Source organism: Coenobita brevimanus, chromosome 85, assembly GCF_032717465.1.
Source record: "Coenobita brevimanus isolate Jiangsu-jjx chromosome 85, ASM3271746v2, whole genome shotgun sequence".
Lineage (NCBI taxonomy): Eukaryota > Metazoa > Arthropoda > Malacostraca > Decapoda > Coenobitidae > Coenobita > Coenobita brevimanus.
Window position 1 is genome coordinate 10,862,836 of NC_137038.1, and position 21,898 is coordinate 10,884,733.

At 38.7% G+C, this 21,898-nt stretch overlaps 1 protein-coding gene across 1 annotated transcript in view; it reads right to left on the reverse strand.

The window, feature by feature from the left end:
• The window catches only part of Liprin-alpha (PTPRF interacting protein alpha), a 332,503-nt gene that overhangs the window by 123,454 nt on the left and 187,151 nt on the right, over positions 1–21,898 (reverse strand). Inside the window, exon 16 of the mRNA XM_080280589.1 lies at positions 5,220–5,406. Coding sequence (XP_080136715.1) covers positions 5,220–5,406 — 187 coding nt within the window. The remainder of the gene's footprint in view (positions 1–5,219; positions 5,407–21,898) is intronic.

Consider the following 21,898-nt stretch of genomic DNA (forward strand, 5'->3'; position numbering starts at 1 on the left):
TCATCATCATTAACAAAAACAATAATACTGCAGAGAGAAGCATACTGTGAAATGTCGCGGCAAATGTAAAAAACTCAATGTACACAAGCTGCATTACATTGACTGAAAGAAGCAAATTTACATAAATCAACAGCAGCTAAACTTCCAATACAAGAATAAATGTACAACAGCACAATATCAACAATAATATACAGGTTTTGGTAAAGGAGTGGTGCCAAAGAGAACAAGACAACTGAAATTAACAAGAAGTGCAAAGTAAAGCAGGCCTTTAATCTGCCATTCATTGTACAGTACTGATATCCTTCATACAACTGCAGGGCTCTATGATAGTTATTACTGTAAAATTTCTGACTGAACATCACTTTGTTTCCTAATTCAAGCAGTGTTTGGTAACCCGGTGGTCTTAAAGGAGTCTTATATCCAAATTAAAACACTACTGCCTTATATCTAGTGAACAATGACATCAGAAATGGCACAGAGGGTAGGAAAAACCACTGCCCATCAACTGTTGTGCAAAAGCTTCAAAGCTGCAATGCAACAAGACAGGGTATGAATGACCACAAGCTCTCTCGGTATACAATTCCTGTCCTGAAAAATGAAAGAGACATACTCGAGATCTCTTCACAAGTTACGAATACTGAAAATCATGATTAAGATAATGATGATGATAATTATGTTTCTAAAACACTGAAGTACCTTTATATAAATTTGTTAATGCATGAACTTTTACAGCATTTTACTTGATCAAAAATTTAGTGTAATGAGGATGATGAATAAACTCAACAAATACTGTAAATTGCTAAATCACTTATAAAGTCCCTTTCCCACTAAAAAGCACTTTACACTCCTTTGCCTTAAAAACTTTGGATAAAGAAAGGGGCTAAAACGGGGAAGCACAAAAGAAAGATTAACCTCCTGAATCCTGTAATGTATTTTTAGTTATATATGCTGCTCCCAAACTGTTTTATTTGGCATATGAGTGAACATTCGAACAGAAGGGAATTAATGAGGGCTATATCTTACCCTTCCAGTTTTAGAAGTCTCTCCAAAGCTGAATACAAATGTTGGCGAATAACAGTAATAAACAAAAAAAACACATCACTGGATCTGAAGGTTAAAAAGAAAAAAAAGAAAATCGATAACAGAAATAGGAATAAGAGATAAGAAAGAGTCTGGTACAGACTTTTCCTTCTCTCATGCAACAGAACCATGAGCACCAAACCACAAACACAATACGAATGAAACTGAATCACCAACTTCATCCAACACATAATAACACAAAGGAAGCATAGTTCTAAAAAATTATGCAACTTTTCCTGATTTGCATTCTGATCACATACAAACATATATATATATATATATATATATATATATATATATATATATATTTATTTGTGGTAGGTGGGGGCGCTCACCATCCACTCACTCGATGTAGTGCTGCTCTCGGGTGTCTGCCCTTTCCTCTCCATCCTTCTTTCCTTCCATTCTCTTCTGTCTTTCTTTCCTTCATTCTTTCCTTGTCCTTCTGCATACGGGTGACTTTACACTCCCTCTTCTGTCTTTCTTTCCTTCATTCTTTCCACTTCCTTCAGCCTGTGGGTCACTCTACATTGAGTGACAAGCCAAATGGTTCCCTGTGCACCAGGAAACCATTTACTATGCTGGGTGGTAACCATATAACCAAATTTTTGGCGCCTGGTGGTTTAGTGGGTAATTACTGTGCTCCAATCGGATTGAGCCGGTGAAAGATTATATCCAAGGGGTGGTTGGGGTTGATTGCTCATGTAATACCACTTAGGGATGAGTGAGGCTGGTCACTCTCCTCTTAAATGTCAGGACCAACCGTCCAGCCCTGGACTCCTACGCTTCTCATGGGGCAACGTAGGATTGGATGATGGATGGATGAATGATATATATATATACATATATATATATATATATATATATATATATATATATATATATATATATATATATATAGTGTATAGTACACTAATATAAATTCACATATCAACACTGTACAGCACTATATTAACAGTGTACAGCATTATATTACAAGGCTGGCATGTACAATATCTGGAATATCATGCACCTGCCATTGATTTTCTGTATTATGTAATTTTCCAGTAGGCCTTGCTAGGTTCATTAACTTAATATACTCTAGAGTACTGAAAAATCAATTCCTATATGCATGATATGAACCCTGAGGAAAATCTGAAACATATATGGGCTTCCATTGTGAAATTCCTGTTGCACCTAGCCATCATATCCAACCTATGTGACATGAAGCTCTGAAATACTCATATAAATAAAGTAATCAATAATCAATCTTCTATACAATAATAAAATCTTAATATACTCCTCCACCTAATGTTATCCATGCTATGAGAGGAAGTATTAAAACTGAGGAAAATGATTATCCATGTTATATGATCTCAAGACATACTGTAAGTGGCACTAGAGGTTTTGTAACCTCTCTTCCTTAGCAAATTTATTTTGCTTGATACACCCTAATATCCCATACTATGTTGATATTAAAAAACATTAACAGCATAAAAGAGAATATCAAGGTGTAATATGTATGTAACATTGCTACAAACACTGTACAAGTACCATGAAGTTTCCTATGACACCTACATCAGAATACTGCCCTCAGCCTTATGCCCTTATCAATCTATTCTTACCACCACTCTATATACTGATTCAGCTTTGGAAAGATGCTGGGTAATGAAAGGGTTAGCAACTAACTCTATTAACCTCTACTGCTACCAGGAAGTCATAAGCTGACTAAAACAGCCTGGTGGTAGCAATATATTACGCTGAAGAGAGACGTAATCATAATAATGGGTAAGATATGGAGTTATATGACAAGTATGAGGTGAACATGTGGGACTCTGCCTGTGATCTGCTCCAACAGCCTCATGCAGGCTAACTGTGCTATGGATACACAATGGCTGGTGGCACACTCAAAACAATGGGATGGAACACTTACATCTAGTGAAACATTCTGCAGTTGTTCTAAACTCTGTAAGTTTGTGATGCTGATCTTTTAACCATTAATCTACTTCCATTGTATGCAACATCATGCCACCTGCCACTGTGGTGCAGAGAGAGAGGAGGTGCTGGGGTGATAAGCTGAGGGACCATGAGACATTCACAATACGTTGTACTGTACTCTAACATTCTATGTGATAACATGTCCTGCCATTGCTAACACATGCATTAAGCCTAGTCTAAGTGTAGCATTTAGCCAGTACACTTGTACTGATGCAACTGTAACCTACAACGTAACTAACAAATACTGGAACCTCATCTCAATAATCCCTTGAGTAGAATGATGTCTTTTGTCTTACCCTTGCTAATGCCAGATTATATCATTCAGCTTAGGAGGGACGTTTCCTAGTGAAGGAGTTAGAAGTATCTCCACTAACCCATTCACTGTAAGACATACTCCCAAATGCTGAATAATAAAGTCTGGCAGCAACAACAAGAATACAATTAAAACTGCATCATCAGAATGAAGGAGTTAATAACATTTTCTGAACCTTGAAACTATCTTGCCTTAACCCTTTCAATCCTGAGATATTCTTGCTATCTACACATGATTATATTCAGCTTATGAGTGACTTTCCAAAATGGTGGGGTTACATATAGCTTTCACTAACCCATTCAGTGCTAAAGTTCGTAGGTTAAAAATATGCATCTGGAGACAGCAAGAATTTTAAAAAACAAACAAATACACCATCAACTGAAGGGGTCAAATACTGATCATAAACTCATTCATATGAGTTCTCCTTCTCTTCAAGCTACAGAAATAAGCAAAACCTTTTCCTCTATAAGCAAACACAATACCAAATCACTGAATATTCATGTCTCTCTAGCACCAAAAGCTTCACTAAGCTCAAGGATTAGTTCTTCATCCTAACTCTTCTTTCTCAACAGCTACAATGGTAATTAGTGCTCTTTGTTTCCTTTTCCTGGCATTAATTAAAAAAAAAATAATAAAAAATAACAGATTGCTATGAAGCACACAAAATGACAAATATAAGCTACTCTGCCTGGCCTGTTTAACCCAATATCCCATCCCTATAAACCAAATTTGGGAGAAATTTTACTCACACAATAATGCTGTCTTAGTGTGAGGATACTGTATAATAGTTTTTTACCTGACTTGGCCTCCTTCTGGTATGAGTCCATGCTTGGCTAAAACTATCTTCACAATAAACATAACTAAAAGGTGTGGATAAAATTTCTTTCTTTTCAACAACTCACAGCACTGTGAAGTCAAGACTCACACAAAATCTGGTTTAAATCTAAGGTAAGATAACCTGATCTAACCAATTTATTTATTGATGAATCTACCTATCCACTGCCCTGCACCATGCCCCATCCCTCATCCATAGTGAACTGACCACACTTACAGAAATCCAATCCAACCTATTTCTGTATGCCAATCCAACAGATATACAGTAATCACTCTTCACAATCTGACTTCAGTTTATTTTATCTTATCATCTGTATCCTAACCCAAGAAATACATCATCCAACCTACATTACATACTCCAGCTCAAACCTAACTACTCCAAATCATGATCCAACCAAACAATCCAGCCTACAAAAATTACATCCTAACTCCTGACACAGACATAGACCAAATAAATTAATTTAACCCATCCCAAACCAAAGCCAGGATCCAAAATACAGCAAATTCATACATAACACCTAAAGAGAAGCCAGACTGACTTTCTGACCTACGGTAATATAATCTTAAACTCTGTATCCTAACCTAACATTGACATAATTCAACCTAATATTATGATTAACTTACTTCCTACCCTCTGTATCTTAACAAAGACAAAATACAACCAAACCAATCAAATCCAACTTATAGAAACAATATCCTAACCTCTGTATCTTAATCTAACACTGATATACTACACCCTCCTAATTAAATCCTGTATATCTAAACCCTAACCCAGATGAAATTTAATCTAGCAATCTGACCTAAAGAATACAACTCAAAATCTTTCTCCTAACTCAACAAGGGAAAACACACACACACACACTAATCCAACCCAATCCTACTAGCAAAGCCAAGATGTATCATACAGTAACTACATCCTGAATAGTTGTACCCTAACCAACACAAAATTCAACCAAACGTCATCAACTCCAACTCAGTACTTAACAACTGTGCCCCAAGTTGGGCTCCAACCTACCGTGTGGAATTTCTGCAGATAATCTCGAGATGGTGAATGGTGGGACTTTGGAGTGGAGCGTCCAGATATCGGGGGAGAAGGTCGGTCAAGAGAGCGTCCGCGGAGCATCATGTGTTCCACGCTACCGACCCTTGACTCCAGCTCCTCTGCCCGTGCCTCCGTCGTTTGTTTCTCCTCCTGGATTAGCCTGTGGGGGCAGGGGAAAGTGGCTGGTGTGGGGGAGGCTAAGGTTCATGTTCTGGCTAGCACAGGTGACTTCATGGCACCTCTTCCTTAGTGAATTAGTATGACTATTAAACCATAATCTTCTCTTTGCATGCTATCCGCTGTGCTTTAATATCGACACAGTTTGCATCAGTAACATACAAGAGGATACCAAGGTGCAACATTCAGAAAAAATTGCTAAGGAAGAGGTGTTACAAAGTCTATAAAACCACTAACAATATGGCCCAAAGTCTTGGCTACTGGAGGCTTAGCAGTGCAGTTACCACTGTGTCTACAGCAAACAATACCTGTGCTGTATCCCTTCAATACAAAGTGTGCTATATCCCTTAAATACAAAGATCTGTTTCTTAACATGCTACCATTTATTCAACCTGAGGGAAACTGCTTATACTGAAATGGCTTGAAAATCAAAATTATCACCTTCAATACAATGATATACAAAGTTATATTTTTGCTACCACTAGGCCATTATTTAGATATCAGGAGACCTCCTGTAGTAAAGGGGTTAAAGTCATCCTACTGAACAAATTACAAAAGTACTTCTTTTCATATCTTTTACTAAGGCTATCATGCAGTATTAACAAATAAATGACATAAAACTGAAATCCAGACATTTTTGCTGTAAAGTTATTTCTGTTAATGAAAGAATAAACATACTGTACTACAGTTGTCTCAAAACAACACAATATTGTTAATGGTGAAATAAAAAAATGAACATAAATGCAAATGTCATGATGTGAAAATACTGAGTTTCATAACTGATTTAAGTAGTGATGTAGCACTCAGTGTGGATGATGTGACACAATAACAGATTTATTACAGTATGCAGCACTGAGAAAATCAATTTGTATTTCTATGGCTTATGCTAATGCACTACAATTCTTGCAAAATCCACTAATGAATACTGCAATATTATAATTTATGAATTTATCTTGAATAAAGTGTGAACAGTTAATGGCAAACAAATACAGTCAACCCTCTGCTTAGGTGGCTTCCACTTATGCTTCTACCTTTTACACAGTCAATCTAAATATGAACATTCACCCCATATGCAGCACTGTCACCGCATACACAGTTCTATATCAATGGAAAACCTTGAGTCAATTTAAACTGGATGTGCAGTGACGTTAATGCATGCAAGTCTCCCTACCAACTCCCCTACGGCTATCTCCTTGCACATGCACAGCTGCCTGGACTGATCTGGCTGTGTTTCTCGGGGAACTATTTTAAGACCTATGGACAGAAGGACAGAGCTGGAGGGCTTACAGATAGAGGTTTGACATGACACTGAGGTATCCTGGCATCTGTGCAGGTAGAGAGATGACACTTAAAGCAGCATTTCTTATCCTGGGGTGCTGAAGTAAATTTTAGGGGGTGCTGGAAAATGCAACATATATTGGTTTTGCTTATTATTGGCATCGTTGATATTCTATTTTTGGAGAATGTATAAAATAAATTGTCAAGGAGTACTTCAGTTTATTGTATCCTTGTAACAATGTAGTAACTGTAGCAGTGTAGCAACTGTAGTCCCAGTAACCAGATGTAAGGGGGTGCTGGACCGTGCGGCCTTACTGCACGGGATGCTGAAGTCAGAAAAGGTTAAGAAACGCTGCTTAAAAGGGTTTTGGTAACAATTCAGCAACATGGATGCTCTAACAAACAATGCAGACACTTCGGGCAAGGTTACTGCTGACATAATTAAGCTTGTGGAAGGGGAGGGAGTGATTAGAAATGTTCCGGTGATGAAAGATATAAAAGTGGAGGTACAGGAAGTGTATAAATTACTGGAAACTCAAGATGTAAGGAAAGCCCCAGGACCTGATGGAATTTCTAATTGGGTACTGAAGGAATGCAGAGAACAACTGGCGGATAAAATTCACAGCTTAATTGTATGCTCACTGGAAGAGGGGAAAGTGCCAAAAGAATGGAAGAGGGCAAATGTGGTACCAATTTACAAGGGAGGAAACAGGGAAGAACCCCTGAATTATAGACCAGTGTCTCTAACCAGCATGGTCGCAAAATTGTGTGAGAGAATCCTGAAAGACAGATGGATAAAATATCTGGAAGAGATGAATATTTTGGCTGAATGTCAGTTTGGATTCAGAAGTGGAAGGTCATGTGTTTTTAACTTGTTTAGCTTTTACTCAAGAGCGATTGATGTGGTACAGGAGAGAGATGGTTGGGTGGATTGTGTGTACTTAGACTTAGAGAAGGCCTTTGACAAGGTACCTCATAAGAGACTAATGTGGAAACTAGAATATATAGGAGGACTAAAGGGGAAACTTCTGGAATGGATGAGAGACTTTTTGAGAGACAGACAAATGAGGACAGTAATAAAGGAAAAGATGTCTGGATGGAGGGAAGTAACAAGTGGAGTCCCTCAAGGCTCAGTGTTGGCGCCAGTAATGTTCCTGATTTACGTAAATGATATGGTAGATGGAGTGAACAGTTATGCAAGTCTGTTTGCTGATGATGTAAAGATCTTGAGGAAGATAGAGGTTGAGGAGGATTGTAAAATACTGCAGGAGGATTTGGATAGGATACACAATTGGAGCCGGACGTGGGAAATGAAATTTAATGTAAAGAAATGTAAAATATTGGAAATGGGTAAAAGTACCAGGAGACCATCACTGAATTATTTTTTGGGTAATGAATTAATCACAAAAAGGAGAGAAGAGAAAGATTTGGGAGTGCTGGTCCAAGATAGTTTGTCACCAGAAAAGCACATTAACAAGATAGTTGGAGAGACTTATAAACTCTTGACTAACATAAGAGTAGCATTTCATTATATGGATGAGGAAATGATGAAAAAATTGATAGTGGCCATGATCCGCCCCAGGTTAGAATATGCAGCGGTAGTGTGGTCCCCACACAAAAAGAAAGATATAAGCAAGATTGAGAGAATACAAAGAACAGCAACCATGATGGTCCCCAGTCTGACAGACCTGTCATACAGAGAGGCTGGAAAAACTGGATTTGCCTTCGTTAGAGGAAAGGAGAAAGAGGGGAGACATGATTGCGGTGTTCAGGACCATGGTGGGAGTAGATAAAATTGACAAAGAAGATCTGTTTGTATGGGATAAGAGAGCAACAAGAGGACATGGAATGAAATTGAAAAAGTCAAGCTGCTTGAAGGATATCAAGAAATATAGCTTTCCTTACAGAAGTATAGACTTATGGAATAGCCTGGACAAAGAGATCGTCCAGTCTAAAAACTTAAACGAGTTTAAAGTTAAATTCGACTTATTGAGAAACAGCGACGGAAACCCACGAGCATAGTACATTCTGTGTATATCACAATTAGGTATATTAGGTAAATACTTAAATATTTGGAATGACTTAGACAAAGAGGTGGTGCATGAGAAAAACATTCATGTGTGTAAAGGTAGACTTGATAAATGTGGATATGGAGACAAGACAACATGAGCATTGCTCAATTCCTGTATACTACAAATAGGTAAATACAGCTGATGAAAACTCCTGCTGCAAGTTTACCTCACATTTTCTTGGACTCTCATCCTCAACGTACTAACTACAGTACTGCTGCCTTAGTTGCCCGCACATTACCAGGTGAAGGCTTTGCCAACATGACAAGGAGAGTACTAACAAGCTGCGCAAGCTGGGACCAGAAATAATTATCAACAAACTGAAGTGGCTGACCAGGAAGGCACCTATGGATACTCCAGAACCACCAAAGGCAGTTGCATCAACAACACACGAACTGACACAGTGGGAGGTGAATGAAAGTCCTACAACTCACCAAGCAGCTGAAGGGCAAGTTACAAAACTTGTATAACATTCAGTACAAAAAGGAGTCTAATACTGGGTTGGATCAAGTTTTGGCATCAGTTAGGACTGATCTTTACCACAAAATCACAAGCCAGCCCCAGCAACTTATTACATTCTACCTTCCACCACGTCGCCGAGTTACTCCCCTTCTCCACATGCAACATGAGATGAACCTGTCACCAGCAAACAATACTCCTCAGACAATGACTACAGTGAGAGAGGTTCCAGGCTACCTCCTAGCACTGTTGCAGATGAGTTGGAGACCAGCCCCAGCCACCATTCCTCAGTTTTGGCTCCCCTTCACTCACCCTGTCAGTTGATGTCATCTTTCAAAGTACAGTAAAACCCTGATATAACAGACTTCAATGACCAGAATTTACTCTCATCGGAACTAAGGTGTTACCGGACAAAATTCTTACATATTGGAGGAAGTCCAATAAAGCCAGAAGCAGTCTGGACTGCCTGACCACTTCAGCTGTGTTCACCACAATAAGGTAAATAAAAGACATGTTTATCTGTGTACAGTACAATATTATTACAGGTATATATATTATACCATCTGATTACTGTAGTGAAAGTATGATACAGTACAGTACTGCAATGGTAGTGAAAACAGTTTAAAAACCAGTGGTGTGATCCAGACTCCTGTCTGATAAATTGGAAAAAGTCCAGATTAGCAGGGGGAATTTGGATGTCGCTTTTATCGGAATTTCACTTTTTTCGGAATGGCTTGAGCCCCAATTAGTCTGTAATAGTAAGGTATTACCGTAACTGCCACCAGAGCATTTGCTGCTTAAAACCTCTTTAACATCAGTGCCTTATGTTGTTGTTTTTTTTCTGTATAACATATTGTATCTTTTGCTGGGGTCATACAAGGTTTTTAGTGGTAAAATGGTTGTCTGGGTGGGTATCTGATCAGTACATCAGTTTTATCACAATGAGCTGAAGGCATCTGCTTACATAAGTTTTTGTATAAACGGTGGGCTTACTTAACACATTAACCACCTAAGTAGAGGGTCGGCTGCATTTGTATAAAACTTGAAGTGTTCCACAAGAAGATCAGGGAATACGATAGGCAATATATGAATATTCCTTCAAAAGACAAGAAAAAAGTCCTAATATGGCAAAAAATAAATAACGAATCATCTGAGTAAACATCTACAGTACTTACTAAGACCAACTGGCAGCAAGGACTAAAAAAAATATGACAGGTATGGGACATCAACACACTTTCTAGTGGAGTTAAATAGCATAATACTGCCAGCTACCCAAGTTTTATGCTGCATCATACAGTACTTCTCATAAAAACTTAAATGAAAATAAAGCAAAACAAAACTTCATGGGATTTTTTTAAAAGTCAAAAGCTGATAAAAGACAACAGTTGGTCTATCCTGTATGCTACAGTAAAAAACGTCAAACCTGGCAACGTATTAGTCTCTGACACACAAAGTTAGTGGGTGTATAAGGCAAATTAAAAATCTCAGTAACTATCCCTATGATAATGCAACTCATCAACTGAACACAGGGTGACACAAAAACAATAATAAAAATATGGTGCTGCAAAAAAGCTACTTAATGGCAACTATGTAAACACAATTGTTACTGAACAAATATCTAAATACAACACAGTCTATAGTCTACTGCATAATGCAGTTTCAACCTTACTTTACTAATCTACAAAAATTTACATACAAAATACATACGGTAACAGAGAATAACCTTATACAGTACAAAGTCAAGAGATACAAGCTTGCACAGTAAGTAAATAAAACATGGAAGACCATATAGGGCTCTCCCTACATCTACTACTAATGACAGAGTAAGATATGAGTACTGAGTATGGGCTGTATTTGCAACTTATTTTCCCATTAGCACTTCCAGAGACCATGGGCTGTATCAAGTGGATTACAGGGGCAAACTTGCATCACTTCCTTACCGGCTTCCAAAAATGCTTTAAATTACAATATTTCATTTTGTTTAGCTAAGGGGAAGTTCAGTAGTCAGATGGTCAAAAACAATTTCACTCAACTCTTGGATTCCCAGAAATTTTATCAGATGAATATAATAACCTGAATCAAATCCCCAATTTCTTTTGTGGTGGCAAAACAGTTAATGTTTTTGCCTATGATACCTACATAAAATTAGGTTGATATTACAAAACAGAGAATAACAGACTTCTGGAATGATGAATAAACAGATATGAGGTATTTCACAACTGTTACTGAGTCTATGTTTCTTTTTTTCTCTCTCTATATCCAGATACAACCCATCTCATCTCTCAGTAGAAAATGTGGTTATGATAATGATGTTGTCCTATTCTAGATGGAAAGAATAAGCTGCAACACTTCTTCTTTAACCCCTTGGCTGCTAAGAGCCTCTAAGGCAGACCTATCAACAACCTGCTACAGACCTCTCAGAAGGCGCCCTTTGATTTCAAATTTTGCGTCTTTGATTTCGGCGGGAATGTGGTACGTATCATCCCTCCCAAGCACAGAGTTGCCACGCAGTGGTTTTCTGAGTCACCCAGCATCACCAGGCTGGTGGCGAGCGCATGGGGTGAGTGGCGAGGCAGCCACAGACTCAGTTACCCGAAAAAACAGCCAAAAATGACCACTTCAGCCTGTTCCCACAATGCCATAAAAGGCTCTATCTCTTCACAAACATGCTCATAGGCAAGTAGAAAGGTGTTGACTTCTGATGCATGCGCTTTTTTATTTTCTGTCTCTAACTATAAACAAACATGAGTTGAAAATGACCAATTTTTGCCCAAAGTAGCTGCACCAGGGCACGATGTAGCTCAGAGTCCGCCGCAGCCTAGGGGTTAATATTTTTATTATGCATATTATCCCTTACATTCTGAAGTATGCAATTTTTATCATGTTTATATGGACAACGTTTGGATCAGTAACATATCAGAGGATTCTAATTCACTGAAGTACAGTGTAAGGTGCACCTGTTCTGATAGAATACTGCACCACTTATGAGCTAACAGTCACGTTAATTATGAGGTTTTGAACACTAGTGAATTCTTTAGAAATGACGTCTTGGAGCAACAAAAGATTGACCATTATTATTATTATTATTATTATTATTGTCACTATTATTATATTATTGTTATTATTATCATAGTTACTATTATTAAACTGCAACGAAAAGATGCTAGAAAGACTCCATGCCAGGTGGAATACGACCATATTATGTTGTAATATGCAAAATATGCTGGTATTATATGATCCATAGGAGCTGACAAGAATATAACCCCCATACTGCATGGCAGAGAGATTGCCAATTCTGACACCACAAATACTGATCAAGCTAATCCCTTCAATCCACTTGCTTTTTTTTTTTTTTTTTTTTTTTTTTTTTTTTTACTGTAATCAGGCCACCAAAATATGATTTTATTCAAATTAAGAAGAACCTCAAATACTGAAGGGATTACTGTAATGAATGCTATATTCAAACCCTCTAATCTGAAATCTCTCCCGAGATGAAAAAATCATATGGAGATAGAAACAAATCCACACACATTATCAGTCGATTCAACGGGTTAATTTGGCAAGCAACATGTTTTGACCCTTTGAATCCACAAAGATATTTTTAAAAAATGTTCTTACTATCACCTGAAAATTCTGCTTAGCTCTGGGAATACCATTTATAGTGATGGAGTAAAAATTGTCTCCTTTAACTCCTTCACACCCTGATGTCTGTCCCTAAGCTGAATAAAACTGTCTGAGGGTAGCATGAACAAAATGAAAATGTCATTGGACTGAGGGGAATAAAATGTGGAAGTCATGCATTTCACTGATGTGTACAACAGAAAGGTACCCTGATATCATTATTATTCTGGAGCAGATAAACAGTATATTAGAAAATGCAAAACTATCTGTGGTGACTGGTATAAACCACTGTATACTGCAGTGCTGTAACAATATCTTACATGATGGTTTTCAAATTTTGCACATTCCACTACATTAGTTCTTACCCATTAGCTTTGTTAGGATGAAGAGGCAACTCATTATTCATAATTCAAAATTCTTTCTTAGTGCATCTCACTTATTGTATTGTTCATATCATTTATGAAAGCTACAACATTCTTGCATGCATCAGGCTTGGTCATCTAATGGTGGTTCTACATGCTGCACGATCTCTGACCGTCTCCCTATTCAGTCCTGTATCCCTGAGGCCACACTCTATGATCTCATCCCAGGTCGTTTTCAGTCTGCCTCTTGCAACCCTACCCCCAACATTCACCCTTCTCATTTTTCACACCCAACTGTTATCCCCCATCCTCTCGACATGCTATCCTCCATCCTCTCGACATGCCCAAACCATCTCAATTTACCCCTCCTCATCACAGCACCAGTTCCCTTCAGTCCCAACCTTCCCCTCAACTCTTCAATCGTAAACCTAGACCCCCCAGGCCTTGCATTCAAGGAAGTATCACATATCCACATAAGCCTACCAATATCTTCTTTTACTGCCCAAGTCTCAATACCATACAGCATTACACATCTAACACATGCTGCATACAAAGATCCCTTAATACAGACAGAGAGTCCTCACACTGTCAGGAGAGGCAACAGCTCCCTGACCTTCCTCCAACCACTCCTCACTTTTGCCATAAAGCTAGCTCCAGCCCCACCTCCAGCACATAACAAGCCTCCCAAGTAACAAAACTCTTCCACACATTCAAGACACCCACCACCAAGATCAATCCTTTCACGCCTGACGCTCTCCACAAGCTCTCCCTGACACACCGCACAAACAAAATCAGCATCTCACAGTCTACCTCTTATGCCACTACAACTCTTTTGCACCCACTTTTCACAAATACTGCACAAGATGGAATTACTTGTCACACCAATGGCCACTACCCCTCTGCCCTGAATACTGCCACGAACCCTAAATATCATCACTTTGGTTTTATCTTCCTTAATATTCTATATATATATATATATATATATATATATATATATATATATATATATATATATATATATACACACACATATATATCATCATCCAATCCTGAGTTCCCCCATGAGGAGCGTAAGGGCCCAGGGCTAGGCAAATTTATCTTGACATTTAAGATGAGTGATATATATATATATATATATATATATATATATATCATCCAATCCTGAGTTGCCCCATGAGGAGTGTAAGAGCCCAGGGCTAGGCAAATTTATCTTGACATTTAAGATGAGAGTGATATATATATATATATATATATATACACAAATATATATATATATATATATATATATATATATATATATATATATATATATATATATATATATATATATATATATATATATACAGGTAACTCGCACGGAACACGATCTCACGGAACGCGCTCGCAATTATACACGGTAAGGGCTGGGATACATATAAGACAACGTAAGATTAAAAAACCATTATGAAAACTACAAATTAACGCAGGAGAGGCCTTTGAAAGATCAAATCCTCGAACGTCACCGCAGCGCGCGGTTTGTTTTGATTACGTGACGATCTAGGCGGGAAATTAATCAGTGAGTGAGACATTCCCGAGTACAGTAGCACAGTACAGTAATCCCTCTAATATCCGAACGCCCAATATCCGAACATCCCCACTAACCGGACATAATCCTCCTGGGATCCAATATTCCCAAAATGGGCCAAAAACTGCAAAAAATTCGAAAAAAATCTGACTTTTTTCCCTCCCATAATTTGAAATTCCCGCCTGGCGCCAAACAGCTGTTACACCATGGTCCCTTCACCCCTTCCTTCCTCCCCCTCCCCCCTCTCCTGTCAGGTTGCCATTTGGTATTTTTCATTACCAAGTGTGGGCCAATTTGGTAATGAAAAATTCGTTTGGTAATGCATTAGAATAATGCATTACCAAATGGATTTTTCACATGTATGAGGATACACAGGATGGAGATGGTGGATTGTTTGCTCTCTCTGATTAATCTGCTACCCTACATAGTGTGAAAATAATCAACATGGTGTTAGTTATAAGGAGAGTGATTACATGTATTTCCACTTGTATATATAATTAGTGAAGAATATATGCTAGCTTTACGAATTTGGTAATGAAAAGTTATATTTGACAATGAAAGTTGAGGAGATTGGTAATGTGGCTGTTGCGATCTGGCAACTCTGTTACCCCACCAACATCAACAGTCACAGCTTAACTCCGATGGAGAGCAGATACTCATAACAGTGCAAGCCACAGGTGCTTGTTTTTTGTGAATAAACAGTGAATAAACTGCAATACCTTGCCACTAGAACACACAGGAATTTACAGTGTTGTGCAGTGTTAAGAAATTAGAATTTAGAGTGCAGAGGATTAACTGTGGACTGCAAACTGGCGGTTCAAACCAGTCCAAGACCAAGGGACTTGTAAGTACCCAGAATGTTTAATATTGTATAAACTCACCTCTAAAACCTCATTTTATGGTTCTTTTGCATTTATTTCAGTCTTTTATGTCCCTTATTGGTGTGATTTGGGTCTTAAATAGGTGCTATGCATGTCCAGAGGGAGTTGTATAGGTGTTTTTCAGAGTTAGGGTCCGTAAGTACTAGTCCATAAGCTGGGGCCCAATATCCGGACAGGACCACTATCCGGACCTGCCTATGGCTCTATTGATCCGGATATTGGAGGGGTTACTGTATTTGTAAGTTAAATATTTACAGTACTGTACTGTTCTGGTAAGTTTATGTGCAACTTAAAGTACTATTAAATAACGTTAAAGCAAGAAATAAAGTCTTATAACCAGTTTACCTGATAGGCGTCAGAATATTGCCTTTTTTATTTGTTCGTTTTTTCCACAGTGCTGTTCAGTATTTGTAAGTTAAATATTTACTGTTCTCGTATGTACTGTACTTGTAAGCACTTAAATAAAGTTAAATCATTAAATAAAGCCTTGTAACCAGATAACCCGAATTATATGATTACCCATGATCGGCGTCGGAATATTGCATTTTTTGTTTGTTCGTTAAACTCTTACTGTACTGCTTTTCTACAGTACTGTATTTGTAAGTTAAATATTTACTGTTCTGGTATGTACTTGTAAGCAATTAAAGCATTAAATAAAGCCTTGTAACCAGTTAACCTGATTTATATGATTACCCATGATCGGCGTCGGAATATTGCCTTTTTTTTGTTTGTTCGTTAAAGACTTATAATAAGAGAAAAATACATTTTTGTCTTGGTATCTTTACCTATTTGCTCAGGTTTGCTGTAATGGTTTGCAACTTGTAGAAAACTGTGAAAACTTTCGGGAAGTGAACGAAAATCTGGGACATGACCTTGACTTCACCGTCTCATGTATCATCTGTCAGTTCACCACCGGCTATCGTGATGAGTGGATGTACGATTTTTTCGCTCGTGGCCATGCCTAACCACACATAGTTACACCAGTTATCTCGACCCAGACAGAAAATACAACCTTTTTCCTCCCTTGCAAAACACAAACAACCACCCTGTTTACGAGACAGCAATATATATTGCGAAAATAACAAGGTAAAATGATAAAGATGAACGTAAAATGATTGAGAAAGATGAACATGTTATGACGGAAGAAATACGTTTTCCCTGTCTGTAAACGTATTTATTTCTGCTTTGTATCTGTATTCGTAATAATTAGACTTTTTGTTCGTTCTGAAACTGCATTACGATTCTATTTTTAGCTATTCTCGTGGTGTGGGAGCTGGAAGTTGTGACACAACTTCCTTATTGCTAATCGGACTGACCCTCCACTTTATTCTCCCGTGGCAGAGTCTAGCCTTGGAGGACGTGCAGTTTTCTCATTTAGGACTGAAAATTCAACTCTTTCGCTCCCTTTTCCAAGCATGGGCACAACGATAACATAAAAAATAACTCGAAACTACCATAAACATATATCAAAAAGGTGAAAATGTATTCATAACATTTTTTTTTTCCAGCCATTCCTAACAGATTATGTACTGAAATCATTCGATATCACAGTACTGCATTTCTAAGTTAAATATGTACTGTTCTGGTATGTACTTGTAAGTTAAAGCACTGGTACCAGTTAACCTAATTTATTACCTATGATCGGCGTCGGAATGTTTCCTTGTGTTTACGTACAGTATTTGTGTGATGAAGTTTTGCTCAGGAGTACTGTATTTGTGAGTTATAACATTAAATAAACCTTCTAACCACTTAAAGTGCTTTCTAGTGACAGATAACAGCAAAACAACACATTTGGGGGGTCTAGGGGGCAAAATACGGAGTAGTTTAAATATACGCGATTTCGCACCTAACACGGCACGGTAGGAACAAAACCCTCGTGTTCCGTGCGAGTTACCTGTATATATATATATATATATATATATATATATATACAGTGCCCTCACACAGTGAATGTATTCATAGTAAACGATTCGCCTAGTGAACGAGCAGGGGATAATCAGGTCCACAAAACCATAATGAATGAGTTGATCTTCGAATGAACGAAATCAGGGAAAAGAGCAGGCCATAACCACTGTCTCCCATATTGAATGACCCCCCCCCTCCCCAGTAGACGCTGCATAAGAGGTCAGATCTGAGCAACCTGTTGATCAGAATCCAATGGAGGATGAAGATCTGCTTATGTCGAAGATCAGTAAAATTCTTGTTGCAGCGGATGTTCTGAGAGAAGAGGTCAGGGAAAATGAAACCAGCTACCTTAGGAAACAGGAAGTACTCAGTGAAGTAGAAACTAGCTACGACTGAACTCAAGAATGACAGGTGCAAGTTGCCTCTACATCGTCTGTTACACTTCCTCGGGAAGACAATGATGATGTGATGAGTGCTGTCATCTTTGGACTTTGAAGGTTTTATGGGAGGGGTGAATGATGTAGAGGTACGTGGGGAACTGGTTCAGTCAGATGATGAGGGCGAGACTGCCGATGGGAATGAGAGAGAAGGTGATGTGGAGGGGTCACCCTAAGTGGATCTCTCTCCCTCAGAACCACCTGTATTCAAACCAATCAGGACTGCCATCTGCTCCACCTAAGGTAAATTACCATGTGTTTTATATTTTTTATATCTGTTCTGTTTGCATTTGAAATGTGACCTTTGGTACATTTCTTTGGCTCAAAAAGTGGACTTTGAGGAAGCAGTGCCACCCAAATGCTATTTTTCCCATAAGGTATGTTGTTCACAGTGAAAGAATTCGCAGTGAACAAGCTCATCTGCTGCCCATAACTCGTTCACTGTGTAAGGGCACTGTATATATAAATATATAAATACCTATATATACAGTATATATACAAGTGCTTGTGAACCTTTCGGGCCCCTCACACTTGCTCCTGGAGAGGGCTTAAACGCTGCGCGCTCGCCTCCTCATCTCATTTCCTCATGCTTCTCACTCATTTTCTCCTGTTTTGTGCACGCGCTGCGATCATTTCAGGTTATCCGAGTCACACTTTGTGCTGTTCTAGTCTACCATTGTCACTTTGATTTTTTGCAGCTAACCAATTGACCGTGTTATTTGCAGCTTTGGAAATGGAACCCAAGTTATCCGAATGCAAGTCCGAAATACACACAGACACATGGCTACTGCTATAGCATATTTTAGTTGAAGCTATGGGCAAAAAATTCTACAGAGATCCTAAGCAGGGAGTCGAGAGCAGCGTTTTTTGGTCAAAATGTTTTATATATATATATATATATATATATATATATAAATATATATATACAGTAATCCCGGTACTATCTGGACGCCCACTTTCCGCACACCCCACTTACTGGACATTGTAGGCCTGGACCTTCGGAACCCAAAAATGGTCAAAAAAAAGAAAAAAATCCCTCCAAAATCCAAATTTTTTCCCACCCTTAATTTGAAATTGCCGCGCAGCGCCGAACAGCTGTTTACACCACGGCCCCTTCACCCCTTCCTTCCTCCCCCCTCCCCTGTCAGGTTTGCCAGTTGGTATTTTTCAATAACATATGTGGGCCAATTTGGTAATAAAAAATTCATTTGGTAATGAATCAAACAATGCATTACCAAGCGGATTTTTCACACGCGTAAGGATACACAGGATGGAGATGGTGGATTGTTTGCTCTCTCTGATTAATCTGCTAGCCTACATAGCATGAAAATAATCAACATGCTGTTAATTGTAAAGGGAATGATTACATGTATTTCCACTTGTCTATATAATTAGTGAAAAATAAATGCTAGCTTTACAAATTTGGTTAAGAAAAGTTTAATTTGGTAATGAAAACTGAGGAGTTTGGTAATGTGGCCGTTGTGATCTGGCAACTCTGTTCCCCCGTCACCAACAGTTATTGCCTAACTTCGATTGCAAGTAGGTGCTTATCGCAATGGAAACTACACGTGCTCTTTTTTTGTGAATAAACAGTGAATAAACTGCAATACCTCACCACTAGACCACACGGGAATTTACAGTGTTATGCAGTGTTAAGAAATTAGAATTTAGAGTACAAAGGATTAACTGTGGAGTGCAAATTGGCGGTTGAAACTGGCGTGGTGCAGTTAAGAACAATGTGCAATGTTAAACAATTATAATTCACAGTGCAAAGAATTAAGTGCAGCACAACACTGGATTACTGTCCGTGCTTCAAGAGCATTTTCACTACTGCCAAAGCCTTAGAGAAGGCAGCCACAAACGTGCTGTAAGTACCATGGCTGAGGTACAGTCACTTCTAATTCCTCATTCTTTGGTTCCATTTCATTTATTTCATGCTTTATATCCATTATTGGTGTGAAGAGGGTCTTAAATAGGTTTAAATAGGTGCTGTGCACATGCGGTAGGGAGTTATTTAAGTGGCTTTCAAAGTTTGGCTGGGTTAGGGTCCTTAAGTACCAGTCCAGGGGCCAGGGGCCCACTTTCTGGACGGGACCACTTTCCGGACATGCCTTTGGCTCTATTACGTCGGATGGTAGAGGAATTACTGTACTGTAAAACCTCACTGTAATGGACTAATTAAAGGCATCACCAAACCCTGTTTCAGATGTCTGCCACCAAGTGGTCTAGCATCACCCAACCTCAACTAAATATTTTTGTGGGATTTTGGATTTGGAGAAAGCATATGACAGGGTGGATAGACAAGGATTGTGGAAAGTGTTATGAATATATGGAGTAGATGGGAAGTTGTTGAATGCTGTGAAGAGTATGTACGATGGTGCGAAAGCTGCAGTGCGTGTGGATGGTGAACTAAGAGAATTTTTCTCTTTGAAAGTTGGGTTGAAACAGGGATGTGTCATGTCTCCATGGTTGTTCAATCTGTACATGGATGGGGTAATAAAAGAGGTACAAGGTAGGGTAGTGGATGTTGGAGTGGCCCTGGTGAGAGAGGATAGTGTTTGGAAACTCCCTGTACTGTTGTTTGCAGATGATACTGTGTTGTTGAGTGAAGACGAAGGGGAGCTGCAAGGCTTGGAGGATGAGTTTGGGAGAGTGTGTAAGAAACGGAATCTGAAGGTGAATGTAGGGAAGAGTAAAGTGATGGTCTTTGAGAGAGGTGAAGTCAGTGAATGTACAGCGAGGTTGGATGGTGAGGAATTGGAAAATGTGAGTACGTTTAAGTACTTGGGTAGTGTGATGAGTAAGGATGGAGGTTTGGAGGGTGAAGTGCTTGAAAGGGTACAGCAGGGAAGAAAGGTTGCTGGTTCTTTGAAACCAGTGATAAGAAAGAGGGAAGTGAGCATGGAAGTGAAAAAGTTACTACATGACAGTATTGTGATACCAACTCTAACGTACGGAAGTGAAGCTTGGACGTTGTTGGAAGGACACAAGTCACGAGTGAGAGCAGTGGAAATGAGTTATTTAAGAAGAGCCTGTGGAGTCACATGGAGAGACAGGCTGACGAATGAGGATATAAAGGAGCGTTGTGGTGTTGATGTGGGTGTGATAGGAAGCGTTATGAGGAACACACTGAGGTGGTTTGGCCATGTGGAGAGGATGGAGGGTGAAAGACTGACGAAGAGAGTGTATGTGAGTGAGGTGGAGGGGGGAAGAGGGAGGGGGAGGCCGAGGATGAGATGGAGGGATGGGGTGAAGAGGTATATGAGAGAGGGGAGTGTGAGTTGGGAGCAAGGCAGTGAAATGGCGGGGGACAGGGCGACTTGGAGGCGATTTGTTTGTGGCCACCTCAAATGGGATTGAGGCGTCTGGCAATAGATAGATAGATAAATAGAAACTGTACCTAATACTGTACTATGTTGATAATGATGCTGCTATTTATAGGAATCTTTTTTCCTATTCAATCAAGTGTATATATATATATATATATATATATATATATATATATATATGTACCTGTAAAGAAAGAATAACCAGGCTTTCAGAGAATCTTGGTTTGAGGACTAAAATAGTGTGTTGTCTATTTACATACAGTATATTTGAATAAATCATTTGCAATTAGTAAAAGGAGATTACCTTCAGGACTTCTGATGTGTGTGTTTTAGCATGCTTTAAAGAAATAAGCTGTTCAACCGAAAATTATGTACTTAACAAATGCTCAGTTAGTGAACCAGTCATATTAAACAAAATAAAACAGGAGCACAGTAAGACACTTTAACTACAGCCAAGTATGGGGAGGAGCTGGGTGTAGTACACTGTCTCTCTTTTTCTTGAAAGTTTTTTATTGACCAATTCTTGCAGGCAAACAGTTCTGGGTCATGATGGGATGAAGATGGCCCATT